Here is a 25616-nt window from a genome sequence, read left to right as displayed (position 1 = left end):
CGAGCATACTACTCGCCAAAGTCCAGTCTCTTGACAACAAGCTTGATGATATCCGAGCAAGGGTAGCATTCCAGAGAGACATAAGAGACTAATGTTCTTTGCTTCACGGAAACATGGCTCACTCGAGACATGCTATCGGAGTCGGTACAGCCAGCTGGTTTCTTCACGCATCGCGCCGACAGAAACAAGCATCTTTCTGGTAAGAAGAGGGGCGGGGGGGTATGCATTATGATTAACGAGACGTGGTGTGATCATAACACACAAGAACTCAAGTCCTTCTGTTAACCTGACTTAGAATTCCTCACAATCAAATGTCGACCGCATTATCTACCAAGAGAAGTCTCTTCTATTATAATCAAAGCCGCATATATTCCCCTCCAAGCAGACACATCGATGACCCTGAACAAACTTTATTTTACTCTATGTAAACTGGAAACCACATATCCTAAGGCTGCATTCATTGTAGCTGGGGATTTTAACAAGGCTAATCTGAAAACAAGACTCCCTAAATTCTATCAGCATATCGATTGTGCTACCAGGGCTGGTAAAACCCTGGATCATTGTTATTCTAACTTCCGCAACGCATATAAGGCCCCGCCCTCCTTTCGGAAAAGCTGACCACGACTCAATTTTGTTGCTTCCAGCCTATAGACAGAAACTAAAACAGGAAGCGCCCGCTCTCAGGTCTGTTCAACGCTGGTCCGACCAATCTGATTGCACGCTTCAAGATTGCTTCGATCACGTGGATTGGGATATGGTCCGCATTGCGTCAAACAACATTGACGAATACGCTGATTCGGTGAGAGAGTTCATTAGCAAGTGCATTGGCGATGTCGTACCCACAGCAACTATTAAAACATTCCCCAACCAGAAACCGTGGATTGATGGCAGCACTCGCGCGAAACTGAAAGCGCAAACCACTGCTTTTAACCAGGGCAATGTTACTGGAAACATGACCAAATACAGTGTAGCTATTCCCTCCGCAAGGAAATCAAACAAGCTAAGCGTCAGTATAGAAGCAAAGTAGAGTCGCAATTCAACGGCTCAGACACAAGAGGTATGTGGCAGGGTCTACAGCCAATCACAGATTACAAAAAGAAAACCAGCCCCGTCGCGGACCAGGATATCTTGCTCCCACTAAACAACTTATTTGCTTGCTTTGAGGACAATACAGTGCCACTGACACGGCCCGCTACCAAAACCTGCGGATTCTCCTTCACTGCAGCCGATGTGACTAAAACATTTAAACGTGTTAACCCTCGCAAGGCTGCAGGCCCAGACGGCATCCCACGCCACGCCCTCAGAGCATGCGCAGACCAGCTGGCTGGTGTGTTTACGGATATATTCAATCAATCCTTATCCCAGTCTGCTGTTCCCACATGCTTCAAGAGGGTCACCATTGTTCCTGTTCCCAAGAAAGCTAAGGTAACTGAGCTAAACTACTATTGCCCCGTAGCACTCACTTCCGTCATCATGAAGTGCTTTGAGAGACTAGGCAAGGACCATATCACCTCCACCCTACCTGACACCCTAGACCCACTCCAATTTGACTACCGCCCCAATAGGTCCACAGATGATTCAATCACAACCACACTGCCCTAACCCATCTGGACAAGAGGAACACCTATGTGAGAATACTGTTCACCGACTACAGCTCAGCATTTAACACCATAGTACCCTCCAAACTCGTCATCGAGCTTGAGACCCTGGGTCTCGACCCCGCCCTGTGCAACTGGGTACTGGACTTCCTGACTGGCCGCTCCCAGGTGGTGAGGGTAGGTAACAACATCTCCACCCCACAACACTGGGGCCCCACAAGGGTGCGTTTTGAGCCCTCTCTTGTACTCCCTATTCACCCACGACTGCTTGGCCATGCACGCCTCCAACTCAATCATCAAGTGATTACCGATTGTTATGAAAACTTGAAATCAGCCCTAATTAATCGGCCATTCCAAAATATATATATATATATATATTAGAGGTAATCGGAATGGCCGATTAATTAGGGACAATTTCAAGTTTTCATAACAAATTGGTAATCTGCATTTTTGGATACCGATCATGGCCGATTACAATGCACTCCACGAGGAGATCAAATTGCAAAATCTTCTCTCCGCCCCCGCCCCATGGTAAAATGTGTATAATTGCAGCAAACTTGCTTGAAAAAAATATTTTCTCTACACCACATGGCATACTCTAATTAACTTGAAAACTCCACTGTCACTAAATGGGGCCACTAAAATGTTTTGCTAGCAATGTGTGTGTGGGGGGAGTGGGGTTAGAATGTGCATACGCAGAACAGCAAGCAACTAGGCCTGTCATGATAACTTATCCATCCCTGCCGTAGAGTATATTATGTTTTGGAAATGAAAATACTACTCTTACTACAGAGCAAGTTGTAAAGCCTCATATGACACCAATGTTTGCTTTGTACCATCCACAGATAAAACATTATGGAGCCTGGGTAAGGCCAAAATGTCATAAATATACCAACTTTGATGAATTACTTTGATGAAATGTCAAATATGCGTCAACAATCCTTCCTCTAAAGGGCCATTCGATGGATTACATTTGGTGAAAATCCCAGAAATGTTTGTCCTGGTTTCATATGAAATGACTCATGTAAGCTGTATCCAACCAGGCTAGAGCCCATTCACCTCCTGCAAAAATAGGGAAGGGTCTGAGCCATACAGCACTGGAGTCTAAGAATCACTGTAAGAAAATGTTTTGTTTATTCACATAGCGAGGATATATCAAACTCTACTCCTTTTAAACATTAGGCTACATATCACACTTTCAAAAGTTATTACATAATGATGAACCATGACGGAGTGGAAGCCAATCATCATTCAATAAGCCTCTTTTCTTTTTAGGAGTTTGTCTACAGACAAGAGGCAGAGCACTCTGAAAGCTGAGAATATTCTAAATGTCCTTTTTTCACTCTGCATCTCCTCTCTGCCAAGTACAGAACTCAGTGATGCCATCTTCAGATTAGTATAGAAGTTCTCTGGCTGTGTTTCAAACAGCACCCTATTCGCTATGTAGAGTACTACCTTTTGACCAGGGCCCTATGGTCTCTGTCAAAAGTAGTGCACTAAATAGGGAATAGGGTCCCATTTGGGAAGTAGCCTCTATTTCCTCCATTAAGACTGGGTGACTCAGGGAGACATGTAATGTGCTTTGAACATTAAACACCATTAGCCAATGCTACACAGTGCGCACACACGCACGCACCCACAACCACGCGCGCACAGTGCCCTGTCAGAAAGTAGGCCTCCATTAGCAAAACAACTGTCACTAAAAGAGCCCTCATCAACATAAAGCTATACAAAAATGAACACGTACTTTGTAAATCCATTCCATTCCCAACTTTTTTTCTTTTTTTCATGGATTTTTTTCATTCTAGTGGAACCCTTGTTGTGGGAATAATAATAACAGCAGAAGCAGAGAGCAATTTACATTTCAACGCCTATTACCACTGTTGTCAGTTACTAGAACAATTAACGAAGGTGACAACACAATTTTTTCAATTAAACAATAACTGGTCATCCAGAAAGTGATTTGAAAACTAATTTTGCCTGCTAAGAACCGAGCTGACGCTATGGGAGACACACACACACACACAGTGCTACAGAATTAATTGCTACAGATGTAGGATCTTAATTTGAGCCAGTTTGCTACAGCAGGAAAAAAGTCCTGCAGCAACAGGACATTTGAAATATTTTGTGGATTATAATAAATTGACATTTTGTTATGGGTTGATACATTTTTCGTAAGGGAAAATCAAGTCTGAAATTAAAAACTTAAAAGAAATTAAAAACAGAAGCCATTTTAAACCTCAAATACACTAAACGTTTTAAATGTCCTGCATTGCAGGGTGATCAAATTAAGATCCTATACCTGTATGTGGAAATTTAATTTCCACTGTGTGAAACGACTCAGGATTTCACAAACAAACATAGTTTAATTAATTCAAATAATGATAACAAAGACTAAAAAGGTCCTTCCAACGATATTGTTCAATGAAAAAATATTGTTTTATAGCTGCCTTTACCAATTCCATACAAGTTAGCCTACAGGTTTCTTTGAAACATTGTCTTTTCAATCAATCATTCGCTTTATTGTCTCAATTGGAAATGTGTAGTGCAGTCTGGGAAAAAACGACTTTAAAACAACCACAATCATAAAACAAAGTGTAGGCTACTGTTTGAACCATCCTGCACACCACAAACAGACAGATTCAGACTGTGGATGGTTGTATTATACCTCACTAATACTCTAATCAAATCTCTAATACCTGCTATGTGGATATGAATGTGAATGGCTTCGCTGCATACCACAGCATACCAATAACCATAACCTCTGTGGCGGGCACTCCAGAGATGGGTTCAAATACTATTCAAAATGATTTTAAAATACTTGATCTGGGCTTGATTGAGCTTGCCTGGTGCAATGGAAGTATGGAACCGATAGAATTGTCACAAAAGCAATACCTCACCCACGTACTACTCCAGTCAGAATAAACAAATGTACTTGAAAGATGTCAAATAGTATGTGAACCCAGTTCTGCTGGGCTAGCGCTCGTCTTAGCTGAGACCCTCTAGAATGTTTGATTGGCCTCATAAGCAGATGCCTTACACAGTAAATTGGCAATCGAATACAGACACATGCAAGAATAGAGGGATGGGAGGATAAAGGTTTTTATAAACTGGGTGGTTCCAGCCCTGAATGCTGAACGCTGAAAGCTGTGGTATATCAGACCGTATACCATGGGTTTGACAAAACATGTATTTTTACTGTTCTAATTACGTTGGTAACCAGTTTATAATAGCAATAAGGCACCTCGGGGGTTTGTGGTATATACCACGGCTAAGGCATGTGTCCAGGCACTCCACGTTGTGTCGCGCATAAGAACAGCCCTTATAATGGTCATATACCACACCCCCTCGTGCCTTATTGCTTAAATGACTGGTAATGGATCCTGAATCAACCTCTTCACCTATAATTACACCAGTCATCATTATAATACACTTTTTCCCCCTTCACACACACCACACAGTCATAAGCACACACATACACGCACGCACACGACACAGTCGTAGGCACGCATGCACACACGCAAATCACACTTGCTAAGGTATCTTTATGGCCTCATTCTGTTCAGTAGAGTAGCAATGTTTAGAAGTTTAGTTGAGATGGTACTCTATTTCTTCCTTGTGACAGACGGACAGTGAGGGGGAGGGAAATGATTGAACATTAAATTGTGTTTTAAAAATAAAATAACAAGGATTAGCAGTAAATCCTGACTGAGCCTCATGCCATCATCCTGGTACTGTCCCAAGTGGCACCCTAGTCCCTATATAGTGCACTACTTTTGACCAGGGCCCATAGGGATTAGTGTGCGATATGGGGACCCCTGAAATGCAGAACGAAGTCACAAAGTCATCTGCACTGTTTTTCTTTTTCTTTCCTGGCAGCTAGACACTTAATCCAACTAAGATTACTGCAGATAATCCTTCTAAATGCATCGGATTAACAATCAGTGAAATTACCCAATAGATTTATCGAATCTCAGTGAGATTAAGACATACAGCAGCTCCACCTGTTTTTCAAAGCACGCCTGGGCCATTCCTGGTCGTTACTCGCTAATAACAGAATTATGTACACTGGTCTATGAGAAACACAGACACACACACACAGAGACACAGAGGAACAGAAACACACACACAAACACAGTCAGTCACACCCTGCGGATCAATAGCTGAGACAAATCAAGCCTCATCCCAACTCCCATCTCTCACTGCATTTAATGAACTACTTAGCAGTACATTGTGTGATGGTGTGTTGAATGCAAAATGAATAGTAAGATAAACAAAATGGCAGCATGGTTGAAAAACCAGTCTCTGTACGGGAGGTCTGGCTGCTATAAGAGACTACCTCGAGTCTCTGTACGGGAGGTCTGGCTGCTAAAAGAGACTACCTCCTGTCTCTATACGGGAAGTCTGGCTGCTATAAGAGACTACCTCCAGTCTCTATACGGGAAGTCTGGCTGCTATAAGAGACTACCTCCAGTCTCTATACGGGAAGTCTGGCTGCTATAAGAGACTACCTCCAGTCTCTACACGGGAAGTATGGCTGCTATAAGAGACTACCTCCAGTCTCTATACGGGACGTCTGGCTGCTATAAGAGACTACCTCCAGTCTCTACATGGGAAGTCTGTCTGCTGTAAGAGACTACCTCCAGTCTCTACACGGGAAGTCTGGCTGCTATAAGAGACTACCTCCAGTCCCTACACGGGAAGTCTGGCTGCTATAAGAGACTACCACCAGTCTCTACACGGGAAGTCTGGCTGCTATAAGAGACTACCACCAGTCCCTGTATTTGGTTGTCCGGCTGCTATAAGAGACTACCACCAGTCCCTGTATGGGGAGGTCTGGCTGCTATAAGAGACTACCACCAGTCCCTGTATGGGGGGTCTGGCTGCTATAAGAGACTACCACCAGTCCCTGTATGGAGGGGTCTGGATGCTATAAGAGACAACCACCAGTCCCTGTATGGGGGGTATGGCTGCTATAAGAGACTACCACCAGTCCCTGTACAGGGAGGTCTGGCTGCTGTAAGAGACTACCACCAGTCCCTGTACAGGGAGGTCTGGCTGCTGTAAGAGACTACCACCAGTCCCTGTATGGGGGGGGGGGGGGGGGGTCCGGCTGCTATAAGACACTACCACCAGCCCCTGTATGGATGTGTCCGGCTGCTATAAGACACCACCACCAGTCCCTGTATGGGGTTGTCCGGCTGCTATAAGAGACTACCACCAGTCCCTGTATGGGGAGGTCTGGCTGCTATAAGAGACTACCACCAGTCCCTGTATGGAGGGGTCTGGCTGCTATAAGAGACAACCATCGGCCCCTGTACAGGGAGGTCTGGCTGCTGTAAGAGACTACCACCAGTCCCTGTACGGGGAGGTCTGGCTGCTATAAGAGACTACCACCAGTCCCTGTATGGGGGGTCTGGCTGCTATAAGAGACTACCACCAGTCCCTGTATGGAGGGGGTCTGGCTGCTATAAGAGACAACCACCAGTTCCTGTACAGGGAGGTCTGGCTGCTATTAGAGACTACCACCAGTCCCTGTACGGGGAGGTCTGGCTTCTATAAAAGACGACCACCACTCCCTGTTATAGGGGGGGGGGTTATGGCTGCTATAAGAGAGTTCCACCAGTCCCTGTATGGGGAGGTCTGGCTGCTGCTAAAAGAGACGACCACCAGTCCCTGTACGGGGAGGTCTGGCTGCTATAAGAGACGACCACCAGTCCCTGTACGGGGAGGTCTGGCTGCTATAAGAGACGACCACCAGTCCCTGTACGGGGAGGTCTGGCTGCTATAAGAGACGACCACCAGTCCCTGTACGGGGAGGTCTGGCTGCTATAAGAGACGACCACCAGTCCCTGTACGGGGAGGTCTGGCTGCTATAAGAGACGACCACCAGTCCCTGTACGGGGAGGTCTGGCTGCTATAAGAGACGACCACCAGTCCCTGTACGGGGAGGTCTGGCTGCTATAAGAGACGACCACCAGTCCCTGTACGGGGAGGTCTGGCTGCTATAAGAGACGACCACCAGTCCCTGTACGGGGAGGTCTGGCTGCTATAAGAGACGACCACCAGTCCCTGTACGGGGAGGTCTGGCTGCTATAAGAGACGACCACCAGTCCCTGTACGGGGAGGTCTGGCTGCTATAAGAGACGACCACCAGTCCCTGTACGGGGAGGTCTGGCTGCTATAAGAGACGACCACCAGTCCCGGTACGGGGAGGTCTGGCTGCTATAAGAGACGACCACCAGTCCCTGTACGGGGAGGTCTGGCTGCTATAAGAGACGACCACCAGTCCCTGTACGGGGAGGTCTGGCTGCTATAAGAGACGACCACCAGTCCCTGTACGGGGAGGTCTGGCTGCTATAAGAGACGACCACCAGTCCCTGTACGGGGAGGTCTGGCTGCTATAAGAGACGACCACCAGTCCCTGTACGGGGAGGTCTGGCTGCTATAAGAGACGACCACCAGTCCCTGTACGGGGAGGTCTGGCTGCTATAAGAGACGACCACCAGTCCCTGTACGGGGAGGTCTGGCTGCTATAAGAGACGACCACCAGTCCCTGTACGGGGAGGTCTGGCTGCTATAAGAGACGACCACCAGTCCCTGTACGGGGAGGTCTGGCTGCTATAAGAGACGACCACCAGTCCCTGTACGGGGAGGTCTGGCTGCTATAAGAGATGACCACCGGTCCCTGTACGGGGAGGTCTGGCTGCTATAAGAGACGACCACCAGTCCCTGTAAGGGGAGGTCTGGCTGCTATAAGAGACGACCACCAGTCCCTGTACGGGGAGGTCTGGCTGCTATAAGAGACAACCACCAGTCCCTGTACGGGGAGGTCTGGCTGCTATAAGAGACTACCACCAGTCCCTGTACGGGGAGGTCTGGCTGCTATAAGAGATGACCACCAGTCCCTGTACGGGGAGGTCTGGCTGCTATAAGAGACGACCACCAGTCCCTGTACGGGGAGGTCTGGCTGCTATAAGAGACGACCACCAGTCCCTGTACGGGGGAGGTCTGGCTGCTATAAGAGACGACCACCAGTCCCTGTACGGGGAGGTCTGGCTGCTATAAGAGACAACCACCAGTCCCTGTACGGGGAGGTCTGGCTGCTATAAGAGACAACCACCAGTCCCTGTACGGGGAGGTCTGGCTGCTATAAGAGACTACCACCAGTCCCTGTACGGGGAGGTCTGGCTGCTATAAGAGATGACCACCAGTCCCTGTACGGGGAGGTCTGGCTGCTATAAGAGACGACCACCAGTCCCTGTACGGGGAGGTCTGGCTGCTATAAGAGATGACCACCAGTCCCTGTACGGGGAGGTCTGGCTGCTATAAGAGATGACCACCAGTCCCTGTACGGGGAGGTCTGGCTGCTATAAGAGATGACCACCAGTCCCTGTACGGGGAGGTCTGGCTGCTATAAGAGACGACCACCAGTCCCTGTACGGGGAGGTCTGGCTGCTATAAGAGACGACCACCAGTCCCTGTACGGGGAGGTCTGGCTGCTATAAGAGACGACCACCAGTCCCTGTATGGGGAGGTCTGGCTGCTATATAAGCTTACCACTCCTGGATCTCACTTTACTCAAGCAGCAGATCTTATTTGACTCCACACACACACTCTTTCTTCGCAATGCACACACGCACGCACACACACACACTATAAAAGCCTCTCATTCCTGGACTCAGCATTAAAGCAGCAGCCAGTTTAATCTCAGTTTAATCAAGGCTTCAGTGTTTGTAGACAGCTTTAACAAGATGAGTCACTGACTGGGCTAGGAATGAAAGTCCAGGAACATAGAGGAGGGATGAAACAGAAAAGTGAACGGATCCTGATTAATGACGACAAGAGGCAAAGCAAAAAGGGGGGAAAAAATGAAAAACAAGGACATACTGTAGCTGGCAGGGAGGTAGGATAGGATTGGGGGCTGTGCCCAGATATCCAGTATGGTGGTGGTAGACATTTGCCCCCCTCCATGTAGACACTACTCTTAACAGCAGGTTACATAGTGCCATCTGCCTGATCAGACAGGGAGCTAGTCCATTAATGTCCACCCTCCAACTCCACAAACAGATACACACAGCCCCCTCCTGCCCTGCTCTCTCTCTCTCCCGACAGCTCACCACCCCAGGTGACATATTGAGCACCTGCTGTCCGACCTCTGTCTAAACATAATTAAGGAAGAATTAGAAACTCAATGATCCTAATAATTTAACTGTAATAGGAGATTTAAATCACCCTGAAGTCCTGATAAAAGCTGAGGAGGAGGCAGCACTATGTTACACACACACACCAGTTTAGATTTTTCTGTGTGGATTCAGAAGTTAAATGAATTCTGTCAGAGTGAAATGAATGAACACTCATGAACACTAAAATAACCCCATTGCTGGTGTTAATAACCACAGGTATTGTTATTGAGAGTAAAACAGTCCCATCAAAACTACACCTATCACTATCATATTTCCCAGCATGCTATGCAGGTAGATTACTTTTTAGGATTGTTTTTAATATCTGCGTTTTTGCATGTACATTAATTAATTGGTTCATCTTATGTTACACAAAGATAAATAACATACTTTTTAATCCAATCAGTTAGATTTATTGCCCCCATTATTGAAATGGTTGTTCTGGTTTAAATTATTTAGGTAGTGTTTTTTATGACAGTCATTCTGAATGCAGGTTGCGCATGAATAAAAATGCAAACTGTTGGATACACCACTTTGCAAGCCAGGATAATGTGACTTGCAGGTCTGATGTGGTATGTAAACCTGGTGTTTCCTAACACCACTGTGTTGGAGTAAAACTAGGCCATCAACTAGGCCAATAAGTAAGGTCTTAGGATACATGTAATGTATTGTCAGAGTTTAATTTGAATTATAGAATTAGCCCAGAAACTCACTTGGTGAAAGCCACAGGCTTAAAATGAAAGACTTCAATAACCATGTCTCTGTCACTAACAAATACAGTCATGGGTGTTGAAAAATGGCACCCTGGGAAAAATGCAAATTAGGATTTAAACCATAAAGTGTTAAAACAACTAGGGATATGACATTTTTGCCCGATACCGATATCCGATATTTTACTTGCCAAAAGCAAACCTTACCGATATCCGATATTTAAAAACTTTAACGGCCTTTTAAGCATTCTAGTACAGTTAAATAGTTAACACACACACACACATAGTGGTCTAAGGCACTGCATCTCAGTGCAAGAGACGTCACTTCAGTCCCTGGTTTGAATCCAGGCTGTATCACATCCGGTCGTGATTGGGATTCCCATAGCGCGGTGCACAATTGGCTGAGCGTCGTCCGCGTTTGGCCGGGGTAGGCCATCATTGTAAATAATAATTTGTTCCTAACTGACTTGCCTGGTTAAATAATACACTGACCAAAACGTTATTTTGTTGGCATTTACATATGTCCCCATTACCAGTAAAACATCATCAAAACATATTTCTTTCACTTACTTGCTGTTCTGTTTCGTTGTTCATTTGTTCAGTCGTTTCAGTCCCAACCAGGATTTCATCATACATGTCAAGCAGTGAAGTTTCAGCTCTGTCTGTCTGTGGCCTCTCTTCCTCGGTGCCCACTGTCACTGTGTCCATTTCCATCTTGTCCAGCTCTGTCTGTCTGTGGCCTCTCTTCCTCGGTGCCCACTGTCACTGTGTCCATTTCCATCTTGTCCAGCTCTGTCTGTCTGTGGCCTCTCTTCCTCGGTGCCCACTGTTACTGTCTGTTTCCATCTTGTCCAGCTCTGTCTGTCTGTGGCCTCTCTCCCTCAGTGCCCACTGTCACTGTGTCCATTTCCATCTTGTCCAGCTCTGTCTGTCTGTGGCCTCTCTTCCTCGGTGCCCACTGTCACTGTGTCCATTTCCATCTTGTCCAGCTCTGTCTGTCTGTGGCCTCTCTTCCTCGGTGCCCACTGTCACTGTGTCCGTTTCCATCTTGTCCATCTCTGTCTGTCTGTGGCCTCTCTTCCTCGGTGCCCACTGTCACTGTGTCCATTTCCATCTTGTCCAGCTCTGTCTGTCTGTGGCCTCTCTTCCTCGGTGCCCACTGTCACTGTGTCCGTTTCCATCTTGTCCATCTCTGTCTGTCTGTGGCCTCTCTTCCTCGGTGCCCACTGTCACTGTGTCCGTTTCCATCTTGTCCATCTCTGTCTGTCTGTGGCCTCTCTTCCTCGGTGCCCACTGTCACTGTGTCCGTTTCCATCTTGTCCATCTCTGTCTGTCTGTGGCCTCTCTTCCTCGGTGCGCACTGTCACTGTGTCCGTTTCCATCTTGTCCAGCTGTGTATGTAACATTTCACGTAAACCTTGTTTCTTATCTGCATCGAAGTAGTGGTCCTTGTACTTAGCACTGAGCATGGTGGCAGCACAGTAAACAGGCTCAGAGAGAATACCACCAAATTTCTTGTTCACAGCCTCGGGTACTTTTGTAAGGTTTAACCCCACGGTCTGTCTGCAGTTTTGTTGAACAGGCGTTTCAATGCCATGACAGAGGGTATCACGTCTGCTGCAGACGCTGTTGATGAGCTTATTTCTCCAGTCAGTTGTTCAAATAGAGCTAGGAGTATTTTCATGTTCCCAAGTTTCAAACATGTTCTCAAATGCCATTGAAATGGCAACACATTCTTGAGCATGCAATACGGCTTTCCTCAGTACAAAATCCTTGTCGACCCACTGTGCTGTCAGACTCAGCATGCTCATGGGGCTGACATAGCTGGGCCAAATGTCAGCTGTGACGCCCATAGCAAGCAGCATAATGAATTCCATAATCTTGGCATTAATGGATTTCGCTTTTGAGTTGTCTCGCTGAAATGTTCTTACTCTTTCAAATGACTGCTCAACTTGAACGTGTTTAGTTGTTGGAAGTGTGCGCTTAGTATCTTTCTGCTTTTGTTCTGTGTAGCGCTGTATTGTTCGTGGCGTCATTACGTCAGCTACTTACGTTATATAGGTATGCACATCTACTTACGTTATATAGGTATGCACGTCATCTACTTACGTTATATAGGTATGCACGTCATCTACCTACGTTATATAGGTATGCACGTCATCTACTTACGTTATATAGGTATGCACGTCATCTACCTACGTTATATAGGTATGCACGTCATCTACCTACGTTATATAGGTATGCACGTCATCTACCTACGTTATATAGGTATGCACGTCATCTACTTACGTTATATAGGTATGCACGTCATCTACCTACGTTATATAGGTATGCACGTCATCTACTTACGTTATATAGGTATGCACGTCATCTACCTACGTTATATAGGTATGCACGTCATCTACTTACGTTATATAGGTATGCACGTCATCTACCTACGTTATATAGGTATGCACGTCATCTACTTACGTTATATAGGTATGCACGTCATCTACCTACGTTATATGGGTATGCACGTCATCTACCTACGTTATATAGGTATGCACGTCATCTACCTACGTTATATAGGTATGCACATCATCTACCTACGTTATATAGGTATGCACGTCATCTACCTACGTTATATAGGTATGCACGTCATCTACCTACGTTATATAGGTATGCACGTCATCTACCTACGTTATATAGGTATGCACGTCATCTACTTACGTTATATAGGTATGCACGTCATCTACCTACGTTATATAGGTATGCACGTCATCTACCTACGTTATATAGGTATGCACGTCATCTACTTACGTTATATAGGTATGCACGTCAGCTACTTACGTTATATACGTATGCACGTCAGCTTTGACATCGGTTTTGCACATCGGCGTTAAACTAGACATTGGGCCAGTACCGATGTTAGCATTTTCAGCTAATATCGTCCGATTCCGATATGCTCACCGATAGATCGTTCATCCCTAAAGTCAACACCCCAAAATTATTTACTGTAACACTACAGGTGTTAGTTTCCTACACTGAGAAAGTGTAACAGCGTCAGCATTAAGAAAAGTGAGTCCAGTTTACTCTAAATCAAGTGTTATGTTTTACACTGTAGGTGTTGCGTATTACTCTACAGTAGAGCTATGCAAACACCACAATCAAGTTCATTTGAACACGTTAAGAGTTAAAGAGGGATCACTGCAACATAGTTACATCTTTAACACTTTCAAAAGTGTTATTTTAACACCAGTTCAGTGGGACTCATATGTTCACTGAAAATAGTGTACATTTTACACTGTCAGAGTTAAATGTACACCCTTGAGTTTGCTGTGCAGACATTACACACACAGGGCATACACACAGAGCATACAGACAGAGCACACAGCACTATGTCACACAGACATGAAATGTTCTCCTGAAGTTTTTTAATTGTTAGTGAAATTAGAAAAGCCAGAAAGTCATGTTTGTATTCCAAATAATGTTTTAGCCTTTGTTTACACAGGTTAGCCTCAAGAGAGACTTGTATGAGTTCAGACGGAATTGTTTCTTGGTAGTCTTAAACAAATCTACTTTGAAACAAAAGTATACACCTCACACACATGGTTATGCACTTAAAAAATATATAACATTTTGTGTTTGCATCCCAATATTACACTTTATATACGTCACAGAAGACTGAAATATAACAAAACCATTCGACATAAATTCACTGGATTTTAGTGGGTAATTTTTAAATAATGTTTAATAGTTATGAAATTATAAAAAGTATTTATAGCATTCAACCCATGAGGCCACTAGAGGGCGATTTGGTCATTTGACTGCAGGAAAGGGGCTACATAGTTTAGATGCAACACTTACAGTGTAAGCATTATGTTTCTGCTTTCTAGGCTGATATAGAACAATAAACATTCCAGCTGGCCGTATGCATCCATACATAAAAGACACAGGCATCCCGACACTTCCCCTATGCTAATATTCTCTGTTATTTGGGTCTTTTGAGTGTGAGTACAGATGCTGCTGGCTCCAATAGAGGTTATGTACCAAGATGCTAATGTGCATAAAAACAGCTGGTTACACAGGAGACAGTAATAACCATTGAGATCAAATCTATCAATCTCTCTCTACAGTAATAACACAATCTCTCTCTACAGTAATAACATAATCTCTCTACAGTAATAACACAATCTCTCTCTACAGTAATAACACAATCTCTCTCTACAGTAATAACATAATCTCTCTCTACAGTAATAACATAATCTCTCTCTACAGTAATAACATCCTCACAACTAACAATAATTGGAACACAATCCTATCACCAAAAAATGCATGGGTCCCTATTCTGCTATTTAGCACAATGTTTCATATTGTTCTGGCTCTCTGCAATACAGTAAGTAGATGGTAAGTAACACAGGCGCTCTGCCATAGGTTGGTGTGAATAACAACAGACAAGGAAGTGAACAACTTACTATTCTGCTAATCTCTCAAACCACCTGTCAGAATAAAATACCAGTAAGAGAACACACACACACACACACACAATTAGCGAGCTTCTACAGATAACGGGCTGTTAATTAACCAGACTACTAGTAACCACATTACTCTTACCTCTACATTAAAAACATACGCTCACATCATTCACTGTATCCCACACAGGCCCACAAAAAGTGTGGCCCTCAAGGCAAGTCTTAGCAGCCAAAGCCTGAAATAGGAATGATGTTTTCTCTCACCCCACAATGAACTACTACAGAACTGCTCAAAGTCAATGATTCACCATATTTGTTTCTACGACCCACAATCCACCAATCAATCCAAAAAGAGTCAGCACTTTACACCCACCAACACTAGAGGGCAGCAAACTCATAAATCACACTGACTGCATGTTGTAAGTTAGTAGCGTGAAAAAACGTTCCATAGATGATGAAAAACCACAGCTTTGCTGATTTCAAACTCTCTGAACTGTTGAAAGTTCATTTATAAAGCACCTTACCAGAAATAAGACACAGAAAAAACATGGTTTTGCTTGTTTCACAGCTTCCTACATTAAACCAGTGTAACTCAATTTTAAAAGCACCTTACCAGCATTAACAAACACAGACAAACTGCATGTCATGAGGTTGTAGTGTGAAACAACTGTTCACCATAGGCATGGCTTGTTTCATAAACATCAGCATTAGCAAACACAGACAAACTGCATGTCATGAGGTTGTAGTGTGAAACAACTGTTCACCATAGGCATGGCTTGTTTCATAAACATCAGCATTAAAGCAGTGCAAACGTATTTAGCCATAGTTTGACAAACTCCTGCATCAAACCAATGTAAATGAATAACAAAGCATCGTACCTGCGTTAACTATGGCATCGACCTCGAGGATGGTGATGTCACCCTTGTAGAGAGATACTTTGTCTCTCAGAAGGTCCTTCCCTTCGTCTTCCTCTGTCACTAGAAACAACAAGAGCAGGGGTTTGTTCATTAGCTACACTGTACAGGTACTCTTAAAGACAGGACCAGAAATAAAGACAGATTACTTGTTTTTTTTTAGCTTAGTTCTTCTTGTCACTGTCCTTGTGGAATACTGTACATCTGGAATGAGCCATATCATTGTTGTTCTATAGACTAGTGCATTATTGAGGGTTTAAAAGAGTAAACTTACAGGCACAAACACACAGCCTGCCAGCAAGCCAGACAGACAAACACACAGACAAACACAGCCAGACAGACAAACACACTAAAAGACTAACAGACATACAGTGCATTCGGAAAGTATTCAGACCCTTTCCCTTTTTTCACATTTTGTGACGTTACAGCCTTATTCTAAGATGGATTAAATACACAATTTTTTTCTTCAATCTACACACAACACCCCATAATGACAAAGCGAAAACAGGTTTTTAAAAATGTTTGCAAATGTATTAAAAATAAAAAAACAGAAATACCTTCTTTACATAAGTATTCAGACCCTTTTCCATGAGACTCGAAATTGAGCTCAGGTGCATCCTGTTTCCAATGATCATCCTTGAGATGTTTCTACGACTTGATTGGAGTCCACCTGTGGTAAATTCAATTGATTGGACATGATTTGGAAAGGCACACACCTGTCTATACAAGGTCCTACAGTTGACAGTGCATGTCAGAGCAAAAACCATGCCATGAGGTCAAAGGAATTGTCCATAGAGCTCCGAGACAGAATTGTGTCGAGGTACAGATCTGGGGAATGGTACCAAAACATTTCTGCAGCATTGAAGGTCCCCAAGAACACGGTGGCCTCCATCATTCTTAAATGGAAGAAGTTTGGAACCACCAAGACTCTTCCTAGAGCTGGCCTCCCGGCCAAACTGAGCTATCGGGTGAGAAGGGTCTTTGTCAGGGAGGTGACAGAGAACCCGATGATCACTCTGACAGAGGTCCAGAGTTCCTCTGTGGAGATGGGAGAACATTCCAGAAGGACAACCATCTCTGCTGCACCCTACCAATCAGGCTTATGGTAGAGTGAAGCCACTCCTCAGTAAAAGGCACATAAAAGACTCTCAGACCATGAGACACAAGATTCTCTGGTCTGATGAAACCAAGATTGAACTCTTTGGCCTGAATGCCAAGTGCCATGTCTGGAGGAAACTTCGCTCCATCCCTAAGGTGCATCATTCTGTGTGGATGTTTTTCAGCGGCAGGGACTAGGAGACGAGTCAGGGTCGAGCGAAAGATGAACAGAGTAAAGTACAGAGAGATCCTTGATGAAAACCTGCTCCAGAGCACTCAGGACCTCAGAATTCCAATAGGACAACGACCCTAAGCACACAGCCAAGACAAAGGAGGAGTGGCTTCGGGACAAGTCTCTGAATATCCTTGAGTGGCCCAGCCAGACTTCAACCTGATCAACATCTCTGGAGACCTGAAAATAGCTGTGCAGCTATGCTCCCCATCCAACCTGACAGAACTTGAGAGGATCTGCAGAGAAAAATGGGAGAAACTCCCCAAATACAGGTGTGCCAAGCTTGTAGCATCATACCAAAGACTCAAGGCTGTAATCACTGCCAAAGGTGCTTCAACAAAGTACTGAGTAAAGGGTCTGAATACTTGTGTAAATGTGATTTTCTGTTTTTTTTTATACATTTGCTAAAATGTCATTATGGGCTATTGTGTGTAGATTGATGAGAGAAAAAACTATTTAATACATTTTAGAAAAATACTGTGAAGTAACAAAATGTGGAAATGTCAAGGGGTCTGAATACTTTCCGAATGCACCATACATAGATACACACAACTGGGGTAGGGGTATGTACTGAAAGTATGAGGAAAAAGTCCCCAACTTCAAGCAGATTCATATGTGTACTGGAGTCATAAATTCACAAAAGTGTTCTGCTCACAGGAGGCTGGTGAGGGGAGGACGGCTCATAATAATGGCTGGAATAGAGTGAATGAAATGGCAACAAATACCATTCCATTCATTTAAGCTAAATATGCCAACCGACATTTCAGATCGAATCTACAAAACCCCCCAAAACAGCTTCAAAATAATACTTCCACATTTTTATCACTGTGGCACACACACACACACACACACAAAACTAAATCAATTCATCTGGCATCAGTGAATTCAGTGTCAGGCATCAGATCATGATAATCACATCAGGAATGTGTTCCAAAATGGCACACTACTGCAAATATAGCGCACTACATTTGACCAGGATCTTATGGGTCTAATGGAAATAAAGACTGGGCAATTAACATTGATTCCTACAATACAGTCAGTACCACATGCCTGCAGGGTATGTGTGCGCGTGTGTGTGTGTGTGTGTGTGTGTGTGTAACATGTATCTATACAGGTACTGGCTGGCCTACCCTCCTAGACTTTGATAGTTTTTTGTTATATTATCCTATTTATGTATTCATTAATTTTACTACAGTAAATGTTTTATTTTATGCACTTTTGAGATTATTATGTAATGAAAAGCACCTTACAAATGTAATATATTATTATTACCGTTATTATGTGGCCAAACTAGTCTGTGTCAAAGTGTAGTCTAGTAAAGAGATAAATTGTACAATCTGATATAAAAACTTTAAACATCACAGGCATTGACAACTCGACGATAACATTTTATTTTCCAAGACAATGCTAACTTTATAAGCGAGTTGGGCAAACTGAAAAGATTACAGGCTTGGATTGATTCCTCTGTCCTTGTCTCTTCCCTTGAAGGGCAGTTGTCTTTTCCCATGAATGAAACATCACAGGGTTGATGGATGGGAGGGGTTGAGTGTAGCTGAAGGATGGGACTAAAAACAAATAAAAGATAACTATTGTAAAATATACTGTGTCCATAAAATGTATATAGTATGTATAAAGTGGAAGTAGAAGCCTAAGTGTTGTTGTCCATTAGTTTACTCCAATTAGAGGAGGGTGGGTAAGGGGAAAATAAAGGAACATACACTACGGTTCAAAAGTTTGGGGTCACTTAGAAATGTCTTTGTTTGTCTTTGTTTTAAAAATCGGATGTTTCCAGCTACAATAGTCATTTACAACATTAACAATGTCTACACTGTATTTCTGATAACATTTCTAAGTGACCCCAAACTTTTGAACGGTAGTGTATATATTTTTTTATATATACAGTACCAGTCAAAAGTTTGGACACACCTACTAATTCCAAGGTTTTTCTTTATTTTTGCTATTATATACATTGTAGACTAATAGTGAAGACTTTAAAACTATGAAATAACCCAAATGGAATCACGTAGTAACAAAAAAAAGTGTTAAACAAATCTAAATATATTTCAGATTTGAGATTCTTCAAAGTAGCATTGATGACATCTTTGCACACTCTTGGAATTCTCTCAACCAACTTCATGAGGTAGTCTCCTGGAATGCATTTCAATTAGCAGGTGTGTGCCTTGTAAAAAGTTAATTTGTGGAATTTCTTTCTTAATGCGTTTGAGCCAATCAGTTGTGTAGTGACAAGGTAGTAGTGGTATACAGAAGATAGCCCTATGTAGTAAAAGACCAAGTCCATATTATGGCAAGAACAGCTCAAATAAGCAAAGAGAAACGACAGTCCATCATTACTTTAAGAGATGAAGGTCAGTCAATAAAGAACATTTCAAGAACTTTGAAAGTTTCTTCAAGTGCACTCGCAAAAACCATCAAGCGCTATGATGAAACTGGCTCTCATGAGGACTGCAGAGGATAAGTTCATTAGAGTTACCAGCCTCTAAAATTGCAGCCCAAATAAGTGCTTCACAGAGTTCAAGTAACAGAAACATCTCAACATCAACTGTTCAGAGGAGACTGCGTGAATCAGGCCTTCATGGTCTAATTGCTGCAACAACAAAAAAATACTACTAAAAGGACACCAATATGAAGAAGAGAGTTGATTGGGCCAAGAAACACGAGTAATTGAGATTAGACCGGTGGAAATCTGTCCTTTGGTCTGATGAGTCCAAATTTGCGATTTTGTGTTCCAACAGCCGTGTCTTTGTGAGATGCAGAGTAGTAAATGGATGATCGCCGCATGTGTGGTTCCCACAGTGAAGAATAGAGGTGGTGGTGTGATGGTGTGGGGGTGCTTTGCTGGTGACACGGTCAGTGATTTATTTAGAATTCAAGGCACCCAACCAGCATGGCTTAACTAGCATGGATACCAAAGCATTCTGCAGCAATACGCCATCCCATCTGGTTTGCACTTAGTGGGACTATCATTTGTTTTTCAACAGGACAATGTCTCAACACACCTCCAGGCTGTGTAAGGGCTATTTGACCAAGAAGGAGAGTGATGGAGTGCTGCATCAGATGACCTGGCCTCCACAATTACCCGACCTCAACGCAATTGAAGGAAGGAAAAGCAGTCAACAAGTGCTCAGCATTTGTGGGAAGTCCTTCAAGACTGTTGGAAAAGTATTCCAGGTGAAGCTGGTTGAGAGAATGCCAAGAGTGTGCAAAGCTGTCATCAAGGCAAATGGTGGCTACTTAGAAGATATATTTTGATATGTTTAACACTTTTTTGGTTACTACATGATTACATATGTGTTATTTCATAGTTTTGATGTCTTCATTATTATTCTACAATGTAGAAAATATTAAAAATAAAGAAAACCCCTGGAATGAGTAGTTGTATCCAAACTTTAGACTGGTACTGTATATCTTTTGTATATATTTACAAAAATATATATATGGGAAGTTGGAAATGATGCAGCCAATTACATTTATGGAAGCCACAAAAAAAAAACGAACCGCAGAGGCTAAGAGATATTTACATGTTAGTCATTTAGCAGACGCTGTTACTATTAATGGGAGTGCATTACACAGAGCGGCAACGTTTCTTTGCTGGTTGTCATAAGCGTAAGATGGTGGCCTTGAAGGGTTATGTCAATCTTATGACAGTGTTATTAAGCTGTTATGTCATGAGGTTACAAGTAAAAGCAATAATTTAAAGGCTACAGTTGAAGATTGAAATTGGAAAGTTGTTCCCTTTGAATGTCTCTTCAGGTAAACTAGCTTATTCATTGTTCAGATTCATCGCTTAGTGTGATTATTAGTCAGCAGTCTCCACATCAATAGGCTCAGGCTCTGGTGGGGATCTCTGGACCTGTTCCAATACTTTAGAAATGCATCCTTCCTTCCTTGTTTCCTTGAGATAAGCACATATTTTTTTAGTGATTGGATAGATGTAAGGTCACTTTCACCAATACTCTACCAATTCAGACTTGTGATTACTTCAAAAAAGTTAGGAAGGAAGGAAGGAAGGAAGGAAGGGAGGAAGGATTTCTGAAGAATTCGAACAAGGCCTCTGAGTGTATCTCTCACCTTCTGTACTCTGAGACTGCTTCCAGGTGTTGATTTGGTCCAGAGGTACATATTCAGACCGACGGTACTCCTTACGCCTCTCCTCCAATGACATATTCAACACTCTGTCTGAAGAGAAGAATAAATAGACCATTTTAGAACAAACTACTCCATTTTAGAACATAAATACATTTTTAGAACAAACTACTCAATTTTAGAACATAAGTCAATTTTTTAACAAACAACTCCATTTTAGAACATAATAGTCCATTTTAGAACAAAAATGTAAATTTAAGTAACAAAGTAACAAAAACAAAAAATTGTCACACAAACAAATGAGTGAGCGTGGAATATCATAGTAGGACAGTCTGGACATCCAGGCTCAGAATATTGTTACAGCACCAGAGAGAGGAGTTTGGCGATTGAGGCGAGATGAGGTGAGGTGAGCTAGGTTCCCAGATTTCTGCTGGGCAATTTTTGTCTGATGAGAGCCTTGTTACATGTTACCAGCACTTCATGTATTTTCCTGTATTTATGGCAGTATACTACCTGCCAGTGATGTATACATTAAAAAAAAATTTTTGAAGTGAATTCATTAATATAATGCAGGAAGTTGTGTTTGTAAAACAAAGTTTTCAAGTAAGACTTGAAATAAGTGACATGATTTTCAGGTGAGGCTGAGCTAAGAATATTACAGTCACTATATAAGCCACTCCATAAGCCACTCCACCCCCCATATGGTTAAAACTGTTAAACATTTTCCTCCATTCCCCAGACTGATGTAGTTTTTTCTACATGAATGACTAAAGGAGGGGAAAAGTTTGAAATGGTCATTAAACACAATAGTGCGCTTTGGTTTACAGCCCTACAAAGGTCTGTCGCTCTCACAAACACATTTTCACCAGACTACTTATAACTTATACATACTATGTGATGAGAACTGAGGAGAGAGGGGGAACACTGAAAGATCTGGTCTGCATTACTATTCATTACTAACAAAAGGGGAGTTATTTCAGCTCTTTGATTACGTCAGAGATTTTTCTACCTGCCATCCCTGTTTATACTGTGTGTGGAGGTGAACAGCCAGTGAAGAGTGCATATGATACGGCAAACTTACAAAACAGAGCAGGGGAGAACCTTGATTACAGTTGGTGGGCGGCAGGTAGCCTAGCAGTTAACAGCACTTGGCCAGTAACCAAAGGTCGCTGATTCGAAATCTTTGAGCCGACTATGTGAAAAATCTGCAGAAATGCCCTTTTTTATTTTTAAATGTAACCTTTATTTAACTAGGCAAGTCAGTTAAGAACAAATTCTTATTTTCAATGACTTGGACGACGCTGGGCCAATTGTGCACTGCCCTATGGGACTCCCAATCACAGCAGGATGTGATACAGCCTAGATTCAAACCAGGGACTGCAGTGCCTTAGACCACTGCGCCACTCGGGAGCCCCCACTTGAGCAAAGCACTAAATCCTACTTGCTCCTCCTGTCAGTCGCTCTGAATAAGAGTGCTTGCTAATTGACTAAAATGTAAACATAAAGTGCCTTATAGTAACATATTGTAAGCTAGAATGACAGCATCTGTGACTAGGCCTAACACTTTATAATGCTTTGACTAGGCCTAACACTTTATAATGGTTTGACTAGGCCTAACACTTTATAATGGTGTGACTGGGCCTAACACTTTATAATGGTGTGACTAGGCCTAACACTTTATAATGCTTTGACTAGGCCTAACACTTTATAATGCTGTGACTAGGCCTAACACTTTATAATGCTGTGACTAGGCCTAACACTTTATAATGGTGTGACTGGGCCTAACACTTTATAATGGTGTGACTAGGCCTAACACTTTATAATGCTTTGACTAGGCCTAACACTTTATAATGCTGTGACTAGGCCTAACACTTTATAATGGTGTGACTAGGCCTAACACTTTATAATGCTTTGACTAGGCCTAACACTTTATAATGCTGTGACTAGGCCTAACACTTTATAATGGTGTGACTAGGCCTAACACTTTATAATGGTGTGACTAGGCCTAACACTTTATAATGGTGTGACTAGGCCTAACACTTTATAATGGTGTGACTGGGCCTAACACTTTATAATGGTGTGACTAGGCCTAACACTTTATAATGGTGTGACTAGGCCTAACACTTTATAATGCTGTGACTAGGCCTAACACTTTATAATGCTGTGACTAGGCCTAACACTTTATAATGGTGTGACTAGGCCTAACACTTTATAATGGTGTGACTAGGTCGAACACTTTATAATGGTGTGACTAGGCCTAACACTTTATAATGGTGTGACTAGGCCTAACACTTTATAATGGTACAGAATTCTTAGAGATGACGATTGTTTTGTAATAGCCTACTGGGCAGTGGGTTGTGTGTGGGCTACATATGGCCTGGATCACATTAGAGTAATAAATATATACACTGCAGTATGTTAATCTACCGGACCTGAGGAAAGTGTTTAAGAATGGTTAGAAGAAAATAGACAAATAAAACACACTTAAGCCCATGATAAATCCCGACAACATTGTAACTATAACAGTTATTATTACCTCTCTATATCTATGTAGCATAATGTGTTTTCATAATAATAAAATAGTATCATAGACAAAACATTGGGCTCATATTACACATAAGCTAACTGTTTACAATAGCCCCTTCATGCCATGATAGACTTAGCTACCTACCTACCTATTTATCTATCAGCCGGGCTCTTTCTTGAGAGCCATTGTCATTCATTCTAACAGGTGAACTTGCAGAAATACACGGCCTACTAGACAAGCCTCGAGTAGCTGCTGTATTGCCTTGCTAAAGTCCCCAAACGCACCGTGTGTATATATGTGTGTAAACTAAACGTGGGTTACTGTTATGACAGCAGCGGTGTGGTAATTGTACGTTTGTCTTATATGGTTCGGTACCAGGCAGAGGCACAGGCGCATCCTGCTTAGCGCAACATCTGTAGGCTTCGCGGGCTCGCATATGTCGGGATGCTGGTGTATGTAGCCAGCCCTATAATAAGTGCCTTATAATCAACAGCCGGTGCTCACCGATATCCTGGACTGTCAGATAGATAGTCTATGTGAGACGGTCAAGCTGTAAAGGCATGGGAGACATGGAGAGAGATGATGGTACAGATTCATTGTAATGGTCCCCAACCCCAAAATAAGTCTTCTTACCTTTCTCTGTCTTCCAGTCCTTTTTCTTTCTGCTCATGGTGCCGTGGTGATAGGACTTGGAGTTCGTGTTTTTTGACTGTGGCAACCCCAGACTCGAAGCGTATGGTAGGACCGGTGAACTGAAAGAGAAAGTAAAACAACCCCGGAGCTAGCAGCTTAACCCACGACGTCTCTCTCACCTGTGAAACTGTCAAGATTTCTATGGACCCCAGTAATGCAGGCTCGATGCAACCTAGCCTGATGAGCCCCGTAAATTACGTTGTTGGAATCACGGCCAAGCGATTGGCTGTCGGAGACTAGGAAGTAGATGTGCGATAGGAGCGACTGATGTGGCAGTCAGAGTGATTGGCCACAATAGTGGTATTTGCTGTTCGCCTTCAAAATAAAGTCCCCCATTGAAACGGATCCAAACGGATACAAATAGTGTAATAATGCCATATTTGGAATAGATAATGCTAAACAAGTTTGGACTGTTGTTATATAACTTACAAATAAATACAATAATTTATTCATTTGACAATGAACTGTCAATGAAAAAAACAGTTAAATGTATTAGACTGCACAATTGCAATGGGGGAATACATATATGCACCATACAACCTTATCAACTCTTTGCTTACTTAATTTGGAATTGTAATCTTTGGGTGTCACTGAGTAGTAGGCGGATGCCCAATTCATGAGTGCAAACTTCATAGGTAAGGCTGTACAGTGCATATATGTAGGCCCCAAATGCAATTATCTAATACATACACAGCAGTGGAGGCTGCTGAGGGGAGGACAGCTCAAAATAATGGCTGGAACGGAGCAAATTGAATGGCATCAAACACGTGTTTGATGTATTTGATACTATTGCATTGATTCTGCTCCAGCCATTGCCATGAGCCCATCCTCCCCAATTAAAGTGTTTTTTTAATGTTTTTTGTCAAATTAATTAATTATTGGATTTATTTATACAACATTCCAACCTTGTTTAGCATTATCTAGTCCAAATATAACATTATTCCACTATTTGTGTCCGTTCCGATCAGTTTCAATGAGGAACTATTATTTTGAATGAAAACCGCAAATTCCATTATTGTGGTTAATGCTTATTGTGGCTAGCTTCACACAGGTAAGCGCCATGAGGCAGGTTAGGTTGATTCATCCTACTCCACCACTTGATGTGG

The 25616-nt window shown here is 42.9% G+C and overlaps 1 protein-coding gene across 1 annotated transcript in view; it reads right to left on the bottom strand.

Annotated features, from left to right (window-relative positions):
* The window catches only part of LOC116376185 (ADP-ribose glycohydrolase MACROD2-like), a 327881-nt gene extending 303175 nt beyond the window's left edge, over positions 1-24706 (bottom strand). The window contains exons 1-3 of the mRNA XM_031835356.1: positions 24451-24706; positions 21276-21383; positions 15821-15919 (exon numbers count right to left, since the gene is read on the bottom strand). Of these exons, the coding sequence (XP_031691216.1) occupies positions 15821-15919; positions 21276-21383; positions 24451-24487 (244 nt within the window). The 5' untranslated portion in view covers positions 24488-24706. The remainder of the gene's footprint in view (positions 1-15820; positions 15920-21275; positions 21384-24450) is intronic.
* Between the last annotated feature and the right edge of the window lie 910 nt (positions 24707-25616).

The sequence above is a fragment of the Oncorhynchus kisutch genome, linkage group LG11, assembly GCF_002021735.2.
Source record: "Oncorhynchus kisutch isolate 150728-3 linkage group LG11, Okis_V2, whole genome shotgun sequence".
In the NCBI taxonomy this organism is placed as follows: Eukaryota; Metazoa; Chordata; class Actinopteri; order Salmoniformes; family Salmonidae; genus Oncorhynchus; species Oncorhynchus kisutch.
The sequence above is the reverse complement of the archived record's forward strand: the minus strand, read 5'-3'. Positions and strand labels throughout refer to the sequence as shown.